We start from the raw sequence: 16,352 nt of genomic DNA on the forward strand, positions 1-16,352 counted from the left end.
GAGGGAAGGAGGGAAGGAGGGAGAGAAGGAAGGAAGGAAGGAAAGGAAACAAGGGCAAACACAATACAAACATACAGTTTGCCTACTGACTAACAACCACAACAACAGGAAAAGGTTAAAATGATACAGAAAATCCCCTCTTCGTTACTGTTGAATTTAACATGGAATTTAACAAACTAACCTTGTCCAAGTTGTTGATAGATCATGTAATGCAATCTTTTAATTTTTCATAAGAGAAAACCGAAGCCTGGAGGTCTCAGGCCCGGGTGTTCCTCAGAGTCAGTGCTTCCAGACCTGTCTACCACCTGCCAAAGCAATGCATCCTCGAGGCGCTGCTGCAGGGCTTCCCAAATCTGAGCGCATGTCCTCAGGTGGGATGTGGGGTCAGAGGAGCACTCCTGTGGGGTTCTGGGTAAGTCTGTGCACATATCTAAGCCTTGATTTCCCCATCTGACCAGAAGGAAAACAATCTCTCCCATGTGGTTGTACTCTGATTGAAGGAAGGAACGGCTATAAATTTGCTTGATGAATTATAAAGCACTATGCAAATGCTATTATTCTTTCTTCATGTTACCACTCATGTTCTGCCATAGGAAAAGTATTGATTCCTGCTGACATGTAAATCTTTTATAGAGTTTCTTAGTAGATACTCTTCAATGGTTGGGATCAGAGTAAACATTCTACTGCAGTTATTCCATGGTACACAGCATATTATCAAAAATGCTCATGTTACAGAGAATGTTTTCTTTGTTCAGACTTTTCCTGAATGTTTACTATGTGCCAGCCACTGCTCTTTGCCTGCATATCTCATTTAATCCTTACAACAGTTCGAAGTGCAAGTTCCTAAGTTATGTTTCCTAAGTGAAGGAATCGTACTTACCATCATTTTATAAACAAAAAAAACGAGATCTAAGAAGTTAGTTAACTTGTCTAAGGTCCCACAGCTGAACGTTAGCAGAGAGGGAATTCGGATCCAGGATGCTGGCTTTTAAGCATCATAGCACACTACTGGCAGTGACAATGATCCTGCTAAACTTGCCACGCACTAGGACTGAAAGACAGGGCCTCTCAAAGGCCAGAAAATATACGAAAGTGAGAGAGAGACTGGGAAAAGAATCAATATTTAATGAAACCCTATTATGTGTCTGATGCAGTGCCGGCTACTTTCCCTAAGTCAATTCATTTAATTCTCAAAGGAATCTGGGAGACAGGATTTGAAAGATGTGGGAAACAGTCTCAGAGAGGTTATTCAATTTGCCAAAGGTCACACAGTTGGTAATTATCAGAGTCAGAATATGAAGCTAGGTATTTCTCAATCCAAAGTTGATGCTCGGCACCATGGGGTCACTCAGAAAATAAGTCAATTAATCAATCAATCCATCAGTTGAATAAGACTAACCTCTTCTAGAAGGTATAAATACTCTGACCCAGAAATTCTACTTTTTGAGATCATTCCTAGAGAATTACTTGCAGAAGTGCATAGAGGACTCATCATGGAGTTTTAACGTGCCCATATTACTAAGAGCTCCCCGGAGGGAAACAGTCTAATAAACTGTGATGTATGCAAACCATGGAATTCTTTCCAGCCGTCAAAGAGAATGAAGGCAAAAGACACCTACAGATATGGAAGGCGCTTCAAAACACATTATTAATTGAAAACCAAACTGTGCCTTACTGCACAGAGTTTGATAGCATGAATTCATAAAAGTGCTAACAAAAGATCAAGATGAAAAAAAATTAATTACATGGGACTGAGTGAACTGATGAGGATGATTATAATTTTTGTGACTTTCTGTTTGAATAAAAAAAAAAATCCCACAAGGACTCAGAGGCAAAAAATATACAAATTAATTTTCACTGCAAAGTAAAGGAGCTGTTACAGTGGAGGATTACTGGACTGAATGTCAATATTATGACATAGTATGAGTGTGCTTCGTGTTTGGTAATTGCCGTCATTGTTGCTTTTGTTGTGGTCATCCATTTACAATGCTTGGTGTCAGTTTATTTATCTCCTGTAAAAATAAAATACAGTGTGTGTGGAAAAAAAAAAAAAAGGAATCCGCCTGCCAATGCAGGGGACACAGGTTCAAGCCCTGGTTCGGGAAGATCCCACGTGCCGCGGAGCAACTAAGCCTGTGTGCCACAACTACTGAAGTCTGCGCACCTAGAGCCCGTGCTCTGCAACAAGAGAAGCCACCACAGTGAGAAGCCCGTGCACCACAACGAAGAGTAGCCTCCGCTCGCTGCAACTAGAGAAAGCCCATGTGCAGCAACGAAGACCCAATGCAGCCAAAAAAAAAAAAAAACTCATAGAACTAGCTTAAAAATTTTTTTCTCCTTCAATTCTCCACAATTACATTAATTTCGTTTCTGATTTTTATAATTTTATTCTGCTTACTTTGTGGTTATATCCTCTTCTTATTATTTTTTCCTAAGGTAGATGCTTGCATTATTGTTTACCCATCTATTTTTCTACCAGTGTATTTGGTTGATGGCATAAATTTCACGGTAGGCACTGCTTTTGCTACATCTCACAATTTAGCTCAAAATAAATTTAATTTCTCTTGAAAAAAAAACCACATTATTAATTGAAAACCAAACTGTGCCTTACTGCACAGAGTTTGATAGCATCCCACATAACAAAATTTTATAATTATGTGTGAACATATAAATATATGCAAATGCATCTAACAAAGGTCTAGGAGAAACGGCACATATATCAGACAGGTAACAGTGCTTACCTGGTGGGGGTGGGGGTGATTTGGGATTGGGACGTGGTCAAATGGATGCTTATTTATCTGCATTTTTTACAATGAGAATATATTTTTTAATGAGAAGCAATGCAGCATAGTGGTTAAGGGCATAAATGCTACAGCCAGTTCAAATCCCAGCTCTGAAGCTTACAAGCACTTGCCTGGCAAGGGACTTAACCTCTGCATGACGGTGCAGGGGAGCCAAATGTGCCATCCTAAACTGTGTTTCTTTGGCATGAGGAATAAGTTAGGCTGATTATTTTTAGGAAACGAAGACTCAGGAAGCCTTTCTTTTCACCTCCTCCTTACCTGCCTAAAGAACTTAGATGAAGGGTCTGTTCCCAGAATAGAGCTACCACCAGAGATGTCTGCAAAGAATACAGGCTAAGTGTGTTGGGGGAAACCAGGCAGGGCCTGGAGATCAGACATCTGTGTCCCACTGTCTCTGCTGGCCCAGCAAACATTTATTTACCAAGCATTTGCTCTTCCGTCTCCATGTGAACAGCCTTCCTCCTCTTTGAAGTCCCAAACTCCCACCCCCAACATCCTCTTTTGCCTTTAGCTGAAGATGGTATTTAAGGTGAGGCTTGGGCCATTTTGGTAAGTTACCCAGTTCTCCTGGGTCTCTCCCATGTATATATGTTATTAAAGTTTTGTTTGCCTTTCTCCTGTTAATCTATCTCCTGTCAATTTAATTCTTCAACCAGCCAGGAAAAAGCTAGAAGAGTCGAGTAAAATTTCTCCCCAACCCCGACAATAGTTTCTCTGTGTACACAGTGGAGATGCTGGATGTACCAACCCTCACGGGGCGGTTGTGAAGATTAAATGAAGAATTATAGGTAAAGTGCTTATAAGAGCGTCTGGCACAGAGCGAGGACAGCTAAGCAACTGAGATTAGGAAGCAGGGATGGACACCAGCTAGCATGATAATCGCATTGCCCGATGGTGGCGGTCTACACTCAAGAGCCCGTACTGCACTCATGTGCACTGGGCATTGGGGTGCACTACAAGGTCACTCCCCACAGCGCATACTCGGGTGGAGCGCTGGGCGGTGAGGCCTCCCCCACAGACCCCGGAGGAGAGCCTTCTGCGGCAGTGCTCACGTCGGACACCTGTCAGAGGAGGTCACACTGGTGCCTAAGGGAGTGTGTTGGGTTGAATAGTGTCCTCCCAAAATTCACATCCACCAGAACCTGGGAATGTAATCTTATTTGGAAATTGGGTCTTTCCAGATGTAATTAGTGAAGGATCTCAAGACAAAATGATCCTGGATTTAGGTGGGTCCTAAATCTGATGACTTAGAAGAAAAATCCCTTATAAGAAGAGGAGGGACTTCCCTGGTGGTGCACTGGTTATGAATCCGCCTGCCAATGCAGGGGACACGGGTTTGAGCCCTGGTCCGGGAAGATTCCACATGCTGCGGAGCAACTAAGCCTGTGTGCCACAACTACTGAGCCTGTGCTCTAGAGCCCGTGAGCCACAACTACTGAGCCCACACGCCACAACTACTGAGCCCACACGCCACAACTACTGAAGCCCGCATGCCACAACTACTGAAGCCCGTGCACGTAGAGCCCGTGCTCCGCAGCAAGAGGAGCCACCGCAATGAGAAGCCCGTGCACCGCAATGAAGAGTAGCCTCCACTCGCCGCAACTAGAGAAAGCCCACATGCAGCAACAAAGACCCAACGCAGCCAAAAATAAATAAATAAATATATTAGAAAAAAGAGGAGACACACAAGGAACAAGGTCATATGGAGACATAGGCAGAGATTTGAATGATGCTGCCACAAGCCAAGAGGCCCCAGAAGCAGGAAGAGACAGGACAATTCTCCCCAGAGCCTTCGGAGGGAGTGTGGCCCTGCCCATACCTTGCTTTTAAACTTCTGGACTCCAGAACTAGGGGAGAATACATTTCTCTTGTTTTAAACCCCCAAGTTTGTGGTGATTTGTTATGGCAGCCACAGGGAGCCACCACAGCGGGGAAACCTGAGGCATGGTGCCTGAGCTCCTATCGCTCTTCCGCCTGCATTTCCCTCGACGGAATGAGGCTGGACTTGCTAAGGCAGAGGCTGCTGTCTAGGCCCCGAGCACTCACCACGGGGTATGGACAGCATCTCCCAACCTGTGCTAAGGCCTCCCATGGCCTGAGCTAGCCCGGCACCAGGAAAACTCACTCCTCCCCGCTGCTAGAGCAAGAGAACACACAGGGCTGATGCTTTAACACCAAGACCATTTCAGCACCTGGGTCAGTGGGAGCTTGTTTACAGTTTTCACAGTGGAGAGAAAGGAAGCACACTACTGAGATTTTCCAAATCTGAGCCACTGACGGGCAGGAGCGCCAGCTTCCCTGGTTCTACCTCCCACCCCCCCACCCCCCCCCGCCATGCCTCATATGCCTCATAGCAAAGGTGTCCAACCCTTCCCAGAATCCTTCACTTGTCAGGACAAGCAGACAGTTAGATGTCAGGAGTAGAAAGAGGTGATGGGCTGAGTCTGAATGCCAGCTCTGCCAATCACGTAACCTCTGAACAAGTTGCTTCTGCTCCTTGAGCCTCAGTTTCACCTTCTGCAAAATGGAGACAACACCTATTTGGCAGAGCTGAATCAGGATGAAATGAGATGACATATTTGAAGTCTCCATGTGCATCTGACAATCAATAAGCAGAGGTGATTCCTAAGGAGACAAGGAGATGGAATCTGCCAGGAAGCTCCTGCTTGTTCAGTCTCCCCAGGGAGAATTTCCTAACCATGTGTATCCGAATATAAGAAATACATCCTTTTTTTGGTTGGTTTTCCTCTGTGAGTTCATTTTTTTTCTCCATTTCAATGAAAGAAGAAATATTGACCGTTTTAAAAGCAGTATCAAGACTTTCAAAGGAAAAAGAGACATTTTAAATTATGAACAAAATTAGTTCTTGGTTTTGTATAATACTGCGTAATTAGAAACAGGCTAATTGTGCACTGTTACGAGAATGTTCATATTTAGTATTTTAAGTTGTGACTCAAAGCATAGGCTCTGGAGCAAGTGTGACCACAGACGAGCTACTTTAATCTCTCTGTGCCTATTATTTCCTCGATTGTAAATGAAAATCATGATAATCATTATCTCATAGGGTTGTTATGAGGTTTAAATAAGATACTGCAGGCAAAGCATTCAGAACAGTACCTGGCACATAGGTAAGCTCCCAGTAAATGGTATCTGTCAGTTCGAAATACCTCTCTTAGTTCCCAAAACAATTCAGGCAGGTTATTCAAACTGCAGTAGAAGAAGGTTTAAACATATGGATAAAGCAATTTGAGTGAACTGAATTCCGAGATGGAATAGCAGGTAAGGGTTTAGGGAAAGTCTGAAAGCAGATATTCAGGCCATAAGCTCTCCGCAGTTGCTAACAGAAGATCATAAATTAAGCTCCGAATTATGTAGAAACCCAAGCAAAAAGAACACTACGAGTAGTTACAGGACTTGCGTTGTCCACAAGATAAAAGAACCTTACAGTGAAGAAAAACAATGCTGTTTACGGTACAGAAGTCTGAGAAATAAGGTAGGATGACATTGTGAACAAATTGGTACAATAATGGTATCAGCAAGGTTTCTGAAATAACTATTTCTTGGAGGGCCCTCCAATGCCAGACAAGGTATGATGAAAATGCATAGCAGTAAAAGTTAAATTAATTAATTTTCCTCTAGCTCAGTGAAATATCCCCTAGTCATTAAATGTGATAATTGTCCAACAAAACCGTACAGATTTAACTGAGAAAAGTCAAACAGATTTGCATGGACACCGATTCAATGTGTGTAAACTATGAACTTGTGTACAAATACCCGAAGGAAATGCAGAAAGAACTGAAGAATTATGTTCAAAAGAAACTTTTTTTCTTCTTATTATAAGTAATACTTTTGTTGCAGAAAATGTGTTAAGTATAAAAGGGGTAGAAAGAAGCCCACAACCCTCATCATCTAGCAATATCTCTGATAAACTTTGATGTATTTCATTTCAGTCTCCTTTCTTCTTTTCTCTCTTTCCTTCTCTTTCCATCTTTACAGAATTGGGATCCCATTTTATTCAACTTTTCCCCCATTTTTTTCTATTTTTAATACTTTATGGGTGGTCTTGAACATCCATTAATATAGTTTTAATGGAGTTTCACAAGAGATAATTTCAAGTACAAAAAAGATGTCTCTGCTTCCTTGAGTTTTTATTAAGGGTAAAATTCCTACCTCTCTGATGTGGTAGCAATTATTTCTGAGCTTTACTTGCAGTGTGGGGGTGGATCTCAGAAACCAGGTCACTGTAGCTCCGATGTTCTCTGGAGACGACGCTATTCCAGTTAAGACAACAGCTCACTGAACCTTGAGGTCTACGCCTGTTATCGAACTCAGCATCTGGAAATGAACCCTCTGAGTGGGATTCTGCTTGACTGACAAAATATAGCTCATAAATCGTGCTCAGATGGCACCCTTGAAAGAACTTGCTCTGCATGGCAACTCAACATCAAAGAGCATCCTTATGCCCTCCTGGTCTACCTTGGCAAGTTCAACATCCCTGGACCAGTTTCTTTTGAGGACGGAAAGAAGGATGCTATGATCTTATCAACTCACAGATTGTCAATTGATAATTATGTATTATATAATACATGTATATTATATACAATATTAAATATATATATATACATATATATAAAATTTGCCACCCCGAAGAATCTCTATGGCATGCAGATTACTTCAAGCTGAAAACAATCAAGGCCCAAAAGACTCAAGAAGAAACTCTGACCTTCCTCCTAACTGCCTGAAAGAATTAGATTGAGGGCCTGTTCCCAGATTAGAGCTGTCAGCAGAGAATATGGTGGGCTAAGTGTGGTGAGGAACACTCTAGGCAGGGCCCAGAGATCAGAGTGTACTACACTGTCTCTGCCTGGTCCAACAAGTGTTTATTTACCAAGCATTTGCTCTTCCGTCTCCATGTGAATTGCCTTCCTCCCCTCTGAAGTCCCAAACCACTACCCTCAACATCTTCTTCTGTCTTTAGCTGAAGATGGTATTTAAGGTGAGGGTTTGGCCATTTTGGAGAGTTACTCAGGTCTCTCTCATGTATACACGTTATTAAACTTCTGTTTGATTTTCTCTTGTTAATATGCCTCACGTCGGTTTAATTCTCAGACCGGCCATAAGAATCTAGAAGGGTAGAGGAACATTTCTTCCTCCCTAGTAATATAATACGTTAACTTCAGTCTCCAATTCTCCCTTGAGCTCTGACCTCATATATCCAGCTGCCTCCCCGGCACTGCCAAGTTGGGAAGCAAGCCTAACTCCTACAGTCAATAATTCTACAACGTAAGTTCTTAGTTAAATAGCGTGTTGGGTAATTAGTTAACCTTGTAGAGCCTTAGGTTCTTCATCTCTTAAAGCACCCAGCTCATAGGAGTAATAGTACCCAGCTCGAAGGAGTAAAGTACCCAGCTCATAGGAGTAATAGTACACTGCTCAAAGGAATAATACTACTCAGGTCATAGGAGTAATAGTACTCAGGTCATAGGAGTGATAGTACGCAGCTCTTAGGAGTGTTCTGAGGATTAAATGACATTATGCATGTGAAGCGCTTGGAGCTGCATCTCACAGATTGTTCGGTTTCAATCAATGCAGAGATGAAATATGATGATGTTGTCCCAAAGGCAATGCCGACTTAACTCATCCAAACCTAAATTTGTGATCCTCCGCGCCTCTGCTCATTCTGAGCCCTTCCTCTTCTTGGTCCTGTCCATTCCTCACAGAACACCATCTCTCAATAGTCAATGAATGAACCTCTCAAAACGGGGATTCCTCACCCCTGCAGGCTTGGAGAAGCTGCGTCTTAGGACAGGGTTCAGTGCTCACCTCTTCTATAAAGGCAGTTCAGACACTTGCAAATAGATGTGACCACCCTCATCCTTTTATTTTTACAGACACATTATACAGTTTGGGCCTTGTAGAAAAATGCCTATTGGCAAAAGGCAACCCTCCTTTCCAATTCTTCTCCCAAACTACTCAATGTAAGTGAAGGCAAAAGATGCCCGTCTGTTTCCCAACATTGTTGGGCTGGAAATGAAATCAGACAGGGAACTGGGGGGCCTGAAGGCCGAAAATTAAAGCTTCTAAAGGAAACTGGGACTTTTTCATAAATTTACATACACATAATTGGACATGAAAATCAGTTAAAGTAAAAAACATAAACCATCCCACTATGTCTTCAAATATTAGCCTCTTCAGAGTCGTAGGAATGTTGATTGTTTAATTTAAATCTGGCATAAGTGCTATGCTTGCAGTTTTGCCTACTTGCCAAAACTGCTTGGAGAACATCAGCTTCTGATGACTGAGCATTTATAAATCTAAATCTGTCTCCATTCATTTCAGCTTCAGTTCCCTCTTCTAAAGCAGATGGTCCCAAAATTTGATTAGTGTGCATCAGAATCACCTGAAGAGCTTGTTAAAGCATGCAGATTCCCAGGCCCCTGCCCCAGAGATTCTGGTTCTGTTGGCTCAGTGGGGCTCAGGAATCCACATCTTTATTAGCACCGCTACTGATTCAGACTCAGGCTACGCTTTGCGAAACGTTGGTGTAGAAACCTGGGGTCATGAAATGCTCGCCCACCTCTGGTTCGGGAGAACCCCACATGTCAGAACAGACCTGTTCCTGGAAAACCTCCCCTATCAATGTTTGTACAACAAACATTTGGTGCAAATCCTACTTTCTCACTGACTTACTTGATATTTTCTGGGATACTTTATCTCCATTTATTATAAATTTCAACAAACAATGATACTTAACAACTTAGTTTCAAACGACACTTAACAACTCAGTTTCAAGTTTCTCTGTCCCTATGCTCTGAGGTGATTCTGCATCCCGAAGCTAAGCTACATGTTTATATTGGCTGGCTTACTCTTTATATGCGTAATGTATTTCTTGAACTCTTTTAGAATAGTAGTTCTCAAATTTTAGCTTGTATCAAATCACCCGGAGCAGCAGCACGCTTGTTAAAATGCAAATTCACAGGCTCCATCACTAAAGAGAAGGTCTTGTGTTGGGTCCAGAAATCTGCGTTTTTACAAGTAACCATTTGATTCAGGTAGAGCTGGTCCAGTGGCCAGGCTTGGAGACACCCAGCTTTGGAGAATTATTCTAAATCCTTTCTGCAAAAATGACAGCTGTTTATAATTGTGGTTTGTCTGGATTTTGTATTTTGGAAAGTTCTAAATAAGTGTTCAAGTGTTGACACAAGTAAAAGAATCTCAGAATTATTTCAGAGATCGGAGAATCCAGCCCTTTCACTTTTTAGATAGGGAAACTGAGGTTCAGAGAGGTGACATGACTTGTCTAAGGCCACAGTTAGCTAATGATAGAGCCCAGACTCAAACCAAGCTGGGGCCCTCTTTCAACCACAATGCAAAATCCCTCTTGTGTCCCAGACTCTTCCAGGAAGTTACAACCCATAAAGAAGCCTCCCCATTTCACTGACCCTGGTGTATACGAACATATATTCACTAAGCCACAGATATCACTGAGACCTGTGGGTGGAGGGGCAGGACCCAGTAGCTGAGCTACATGCTCTGGGATTTTTAAGCCAAGCCTCACTGGATTTAAGGGTATTGGGGGTAGGAATATCCTGAAATTCAACAATTCAGAAACACATAGGGTACCTCCCTCTACCTTCCAGAGGGATACAAACTTCTAGAGATGCTGTACAAGGTGAAGGAAGGGAATGACTATTTTTTAAAGCTGGAGTTTATTATTATTATTACATGAGAAGTTTGTTTTATTATTCCTTAAACCCTCATGATACTTACTCTTGTAAAATTATTTCATAATACATTTCATATTTTAAAGTAATGTTTTTCATAACGAAAAATTTTAAAAGCAAATGAGATGGGAGAGGGAAAAGGCAACTAAGTGTGGTGAAGTAGACACTTGAAAGACAGAAGTCTCGGGATGATGAACAGATACGATCAACACAAAGAGCTTGTCAGATCTTGGTGCAGTTCGGTGGTGGCAGTTCTTAAATTTTGGTTCTCATAATCATTTGAGGAGTTGTATTCATCTCTCATACTCTACACCAAGAAAAATTCCGAATATTAAAAATGCCACCAAAATAGAAAACAGGAGAAAATTATTTTGTAACCTGAGTGAAAAGGACTTTTGAATTACGACTCCAACTCCAGAAGCCATAAAAAAGATTGATAGGTGTGACTATAAAAAACATAGATCTCCGTGGAAAAAAATAACTACAAGCTCAAAAGACAAACTAACAGCAGCAAAAAAACTGGGACAAACATTTGTAATCACACCACAAATAAAGGGCTCATTTCTCTAATAGATAAATTAATAAGAAAAACCATCAAATCAACAGAAAAAAATGAGGCACACTTTCAAAAAAGGAATTGCAGAAGGCTTTTCATTACATTTGGTAAAAATCTACTGATAATAAGATGGTGCATATTAAAAAATATTTTGGCACATGTTTTACCTATCATCTTAGCAAAATTTTAGAAGATTGATGATACGCTGTGTTGGCAAAGATTTTGGGGAGATACATACCCTCATTCATTGATGGTAAAGGTGAATTTCCTTGGGAGGGAAATCTGTCAATGTCTGTCAAAATTACTACTACGTGTAGTCTTTGACCCAGCAGTCCAAGAAATTTATTTGACATTGGATGTGACACATAGGTGAGGATATTCACTGCAGTATTGTTTGTAACAACAAAAAATGATATCCTAAATATCCATTAGTAGGAGACTGACTAAATACCGTATGATACAGTCACACGATGAAAGACTACAAATCTTTAAAAAATAACTCTGTAGCTGTTTATGCTTTGATAGAGAAAGATCTCGAAGGACACACAGGAAAGTAGTAAATGTGGCTACTACGGAGGGTACTAGGCAAATAAGGAACAGTGTGGAAGGAAGGCTATTCACTGTTTATCTTTTTATATACTACTTTTTGATTTTTGAATCATGTAAATGTACTATCTATTCAAAATTTACTTTAAACAACTTAAATAATTCACTGAGAAGCCTGTTAAACATGTAAGTGGCTTCCCCTGATACTAACTCCACTGAGACAGAATCTCCAAGAACGAGCAGGAACGTCCTTACCCCTAAGGGCGCATGTAGTTATTTCTTAAAAAGAAAAGACTCACACCCCTTTAGCTCTAGTTTCTGCGTTTAAAGTAATAGTGTCATGCATCCCCCTCATGGGAGATTGAATATAGGGTAAACCCACCATCTGCCCAAGTTTGCTAAGATGGATGTTATAACTATTATATGGCTTCCCGAGAACAATTTGCACAATTTATGGCCAGGGATGGTTTCTATTTCTCTACTCCTTTTTGTTTGCATTATTTAAAAAAAGTGAAAAAGAAAGAAAACAACCCATTTTGTGTTCTGGGTGGCAGATGGATGAGGAGGGAAACAGCCAGCCTTCAACCATTTTTTCTAACCATTGTCATCACATTTATGCTCATGGTCTGTCCAAAGCAACAGTATATACGATGAAAGGACCACAGTGAAAACAAACAAAAACCCATACCCATGGCTAAGCTGCAAAGTCATCAAAACTTTGTCTTTTCTGGTATCTACTAAAATTGAACATACCACATTCTATAGCTCAGCAATTTCCGCTCTTAGGTATATAACAAGAAAAATGTACTCACTTGTACAACAAAAACACGTAGGAGAAAGCCCTTAGGAGCTGTACTCATAATAGCCCCACATGGGACACTACCCTAACGTTCATCAAGATTAGGAAAGATGTGTGCATTGTGCTATATCCCCACAGTGAAATTCTACACAGCAATGAGAGTGAAAGAACTGGAATGACATGCAGTGATCTCACTAACAGAATGGTGAGTCAAATAAAGACAAACAAAAAAGAAAACATACGGTATGATTTTATTATATGTTAGAATAACAGGGCAAAAGAATCTACTGCTTTAGAAGTGAGGATGATCCACGAAGATAGTAACTGGAAGAGGGTGTGTGTGTCTGTGTGTGTGTGTGTGTGTGTGTGTGTGTGTGTGTGGTGGGGGGTTGTAGGGATTGGTGACATCTTGTTAATTGACCTGGATGGTCAGATCAGTTTGGACAAAGTCACCCAGCAGTATACTTAATACTTGTACTTCTCTGCATTTTTTGTTATGCTTTTTAGTAAAAAGTTTTAAAAAGTCATTCCAAGCCAGAATGAGCAGTGTGTGAATGAGTTTTAGATAAGAAATGGGTTCAGCTTCTAAATAAATGCTGTCCCAGCCCCTGTTGAGATACCAAAGAGATTCCAAAGAGACTGAAATGACAAAATGTCATTGGCCAAAGCTCCTGGAAATTATGCAGAGATCCGGGCTTGATGGTTTAGAGGGGCCCCCTCTGCCCCACCAGACACAAAGAAGCAGCAAGGCCTTCGCAATGGGCCTGCAGAACAGCCCACAGGAAGAAGCTGTGCATTAATCGGCAAGGAGCATGCACTACATCCCGTTTTACTTGCCAGGGATCCCTAACAATTGAGATGGTCCACGTAAGTAAATTTTCTGGATAAGCAAAACTTTCCTTAATAAACAATCCTTTCATTTAAAACAGAATCTTTTTTAATGGAACCCTTTCAAAAACACATTTCACACTTCCCTGACTTTTCAAAACGTTGACGAGTCCATGGAATAGAATTTAACCTTTACACCAAATAACAACACTAGCAGTTATGTCCTATCTCTGTGCCAGGCACTGTCCGAAATGCTTTACAGCAAATTTTCTCTCTTAATCCTCATAAAACTCCTATGAATTAGGTCCTATCATTATTCCCATTTTATGTATGAGGCTGAGAGCGATTGAAGAACTGTCCAAGGTCATAAAACAGGTCTTCTGTTTACAGCTTCAGTTATTTCGTGTCTGCTATCCTCCACAATGCCAACAGGTAGACGGAAATGTTAGCTGTACCTTTAGAGAGACTGAGTTCTCAGCTTTTCTCTCCATATTTCCTTTCTTCTTCCTCAATGTGACACTCAGTTTTCACAGAAAGCTACATGCCATAAACTCCTATCTAAAATTAGATAAAAACTTACAGTACTTTGTTTTCACCACTTTAAATAAACTCCATCTCCTTAGATCTCCCTATTGGCTAAAATATCCCATTGAGTTGGACCAACTTCTTTATCAGTTTAAGAAACCCCTCTGGTTCTCTGCATTTCAAAGTGTCCTGGATTTGCTTTTTCTTAACACAACTCAGAAGGAAGCCTGTGATACTCATCAGATTAGCAAAAGCAGCCCTCAACTGGGGGCCTCCTTGACTTCCGGCTTGGCTCTCGAGAACATACAACAGTGGGGGCAGACAAGCACAAAGGTAAGGCGTGCAGAGTCATTTTCTGTAAGGTGTGTGGATGGACAGGCCTGCAGAGCAAAAGAAACCGTCATCCTTACCCTGTTTTCAAGCTGACCAAGGCGTCCTCTACTCCCTTCTGATTAAATTTGGTCATGTACTGATGCATGTAGGGGTAGTTGTTCCGAATGTTTCTCTCCGTACTGCCGTTGGGCACCGTGCCAAATCGAAAGGGAGGGGAATAGTCGTGAGGTCTCTGAAACTGAAGAGAGACAGAGAAAGAAGGAGGAGGAGGAAGAATCAGCCATCATTCTGTCTTGCCTCAGGAGTTACACACATGCATGCGCTAGCACAGGACAGTAAAAACCCACTCATTTTTGTGCTTCCTTTCTACTTAATCACACCTTCCACTGGTCTGGGAGCTCCAGGAAGTCAGAAACAGTGTCTGTCTTCTTCCTCACTGCTCCTCAGTGCCCAGCACAGGGGCTGGCTGGGTGTGCAATAGGTATCTGTTGGACGGAATTTTTCGTCTCCATTATAGAGACCGGCCTCGTCCTAGGCTCACGGGCAGCGCTCAGGAAATGCTGATTAAGCTGGAATTAACGTATGACTTCAGTTCATTCATCTGCCTTATCATGAAATTTTCTGAGATCCTCACCAATCACTCCCTCCTCTGGACCCCGTTTACAATTTCTTTCACCTCACCCAGAAAATGACAAAGGGGAGCAGAATTTGCCAGTCCCGAAATATGCCTCTTTGGCATACGGATTATCTGGGGGCTGGTTATTTTTTAAGAAACAGCAGACACAGGAGAAACTCTGAAAACTGAGTAGAAGTTAACTCTTTTGGAAGAGGCAAAATCTTATATTCATGAGGGTGTCTTCCTCTCTGTATCTGGAAGAGGATGACTAAATCTCTAAAACTCTTATCAATGGAGAAGGCAGCAACTTAAATCTGCATCACTACCATACCCTTGTTTACTGTGCTCTTCCTGGTCTCCTCCCAGAACTGGCCTTTCCTTCTCCCCCCACCCCCATCACGCCTCCCATTACCCTACATCTTTCTTCTGTCTTCAGCTGAAGATAGTATTTAAGCTGGTGGTTTGGACTATTTCAGGGAGCTACTCAGTTTTCTTGCGTATCTCCCATATATACAGATGGTATACATGTTTTTCTCCTGTTAAATCTGTCATTTATTATGGAGGGTGGGGGTCTCCACCAAGAACCTGGAAGGGTAGAGGGACAATTATTTTTCTTCCCATACAAAGACTCTATGTCATTCACTCATTCTCCAGCCATCATTCATTCATTCGCTCATGCACGCCTGCAATACTTATTGGGGTCCTAACACATCCCAGGCATAATGGCAGGTTCCATGAACGTTTCTTAAGCTGAAGTCCATACTAACCATTAGCTTCCCGGTGATGCCCATGCCTGGTATGGCCTCTTGAGCCTCCATCAAGGCTCACTGCCCATGCTCTACTGGGTTTCCCTGATTGGCTGATGTTGTCTGTGAAGGGGGTCAGGCCTCTCCAACATGTGTCACTTTGATCATGTGGTTATTTTTTCATTCTATTAATGTTGTGTACTGCATTGACTTATTTTCATCCGTTTAATCACCCATGCATTCTTGGGCTAAATCTCACTTGGTCATGGCATATTTTTCTTTTTATATGCTGCTGCTTGATTTGGTTTGCTGGTATTTTGGTGAGGATTTTTGCATCAATATTTTAAAAAGATATTGGTCTATCATTTTTTTTCTTGTGATTCCTTTGTCTAGTTTGGTATCAAGGAAATTCTGGCCTCAGAGAAGGAGTTAGGTAGTGTTCCTCCTCTATTTTTCTCAAGAGTTTGAGAAGGATTGGTGTTAATTCTCCTTTAAAACTATTTGGTAAAATTCACCAGTGAAGCTATCTGGTCTTGAATTTTTCTATTCTTTTTTAAAAAAATTTTTATTGGAGTATAGTTGATTTACAAGGTTGTGTTAGTTTCTGGTGTACAGCAAAGTGATTCATATATATATATATGGATATATATATATAAGAATATATATATTCTTTTTCATATTCTTTTCCATTATAGTTTATTACAAGATACTGAATATAATTCCCTGTGCTATACAGTAGGACTTGTTGTTTATCTATTTTATATATAGTAGTTTGTATCTGCTAATCCCAAACTCCTAATTTATCCCTTCCTCCAGATGTGCCACTTTGGCACATGATTTATTTTGAGCTGAAGGCAATTGAGACCCTGTGGGCT

General features: G+C 41.3%; 1 protein-coding gene across 2 annotated transcripts in view; it reads right to left on the minus strand.

Moving 5' to 3' along the window:
* GRIN2A (glutamate ionotropic receptor NMDA type subunit 2A) overlaps positions 1 to 16,352 on the minus strand; it is a 368,737-nt gene that overhangs the window by 45,985 nt on the left and 306,400 nt on the right. For both annotated transcript variants that reach the window (XM_061208159.1, XM_061208160.1), the window contains one exon: positions 14,193 to 14,353. In XM_061208159.1, the coding sequence (XP_061064142.1) occupies positions 14,193 to 14,353 (161 nt within the window). The remainder of the gene's footprint in view (positions 1 to 14,192; positions 14,354 to 16,352) is intronic.

The sequence above is a fragment of the Eubalaena glacialis genome, chromosome 13 (genome assembly GCF_028564815.1).
Source record: "Eubalaena glacialis isolate mEubGla1 chromosome 13, mEubGla1.1.hap2.+ XY, whole genome shotgun sequence".
Lineage (NCBI taxonomy): Eukaryota > Metazoa > Chordata > Mammalia > Artiodactyla > Balaenidae > Eubalaena > Eubalaena glacialis.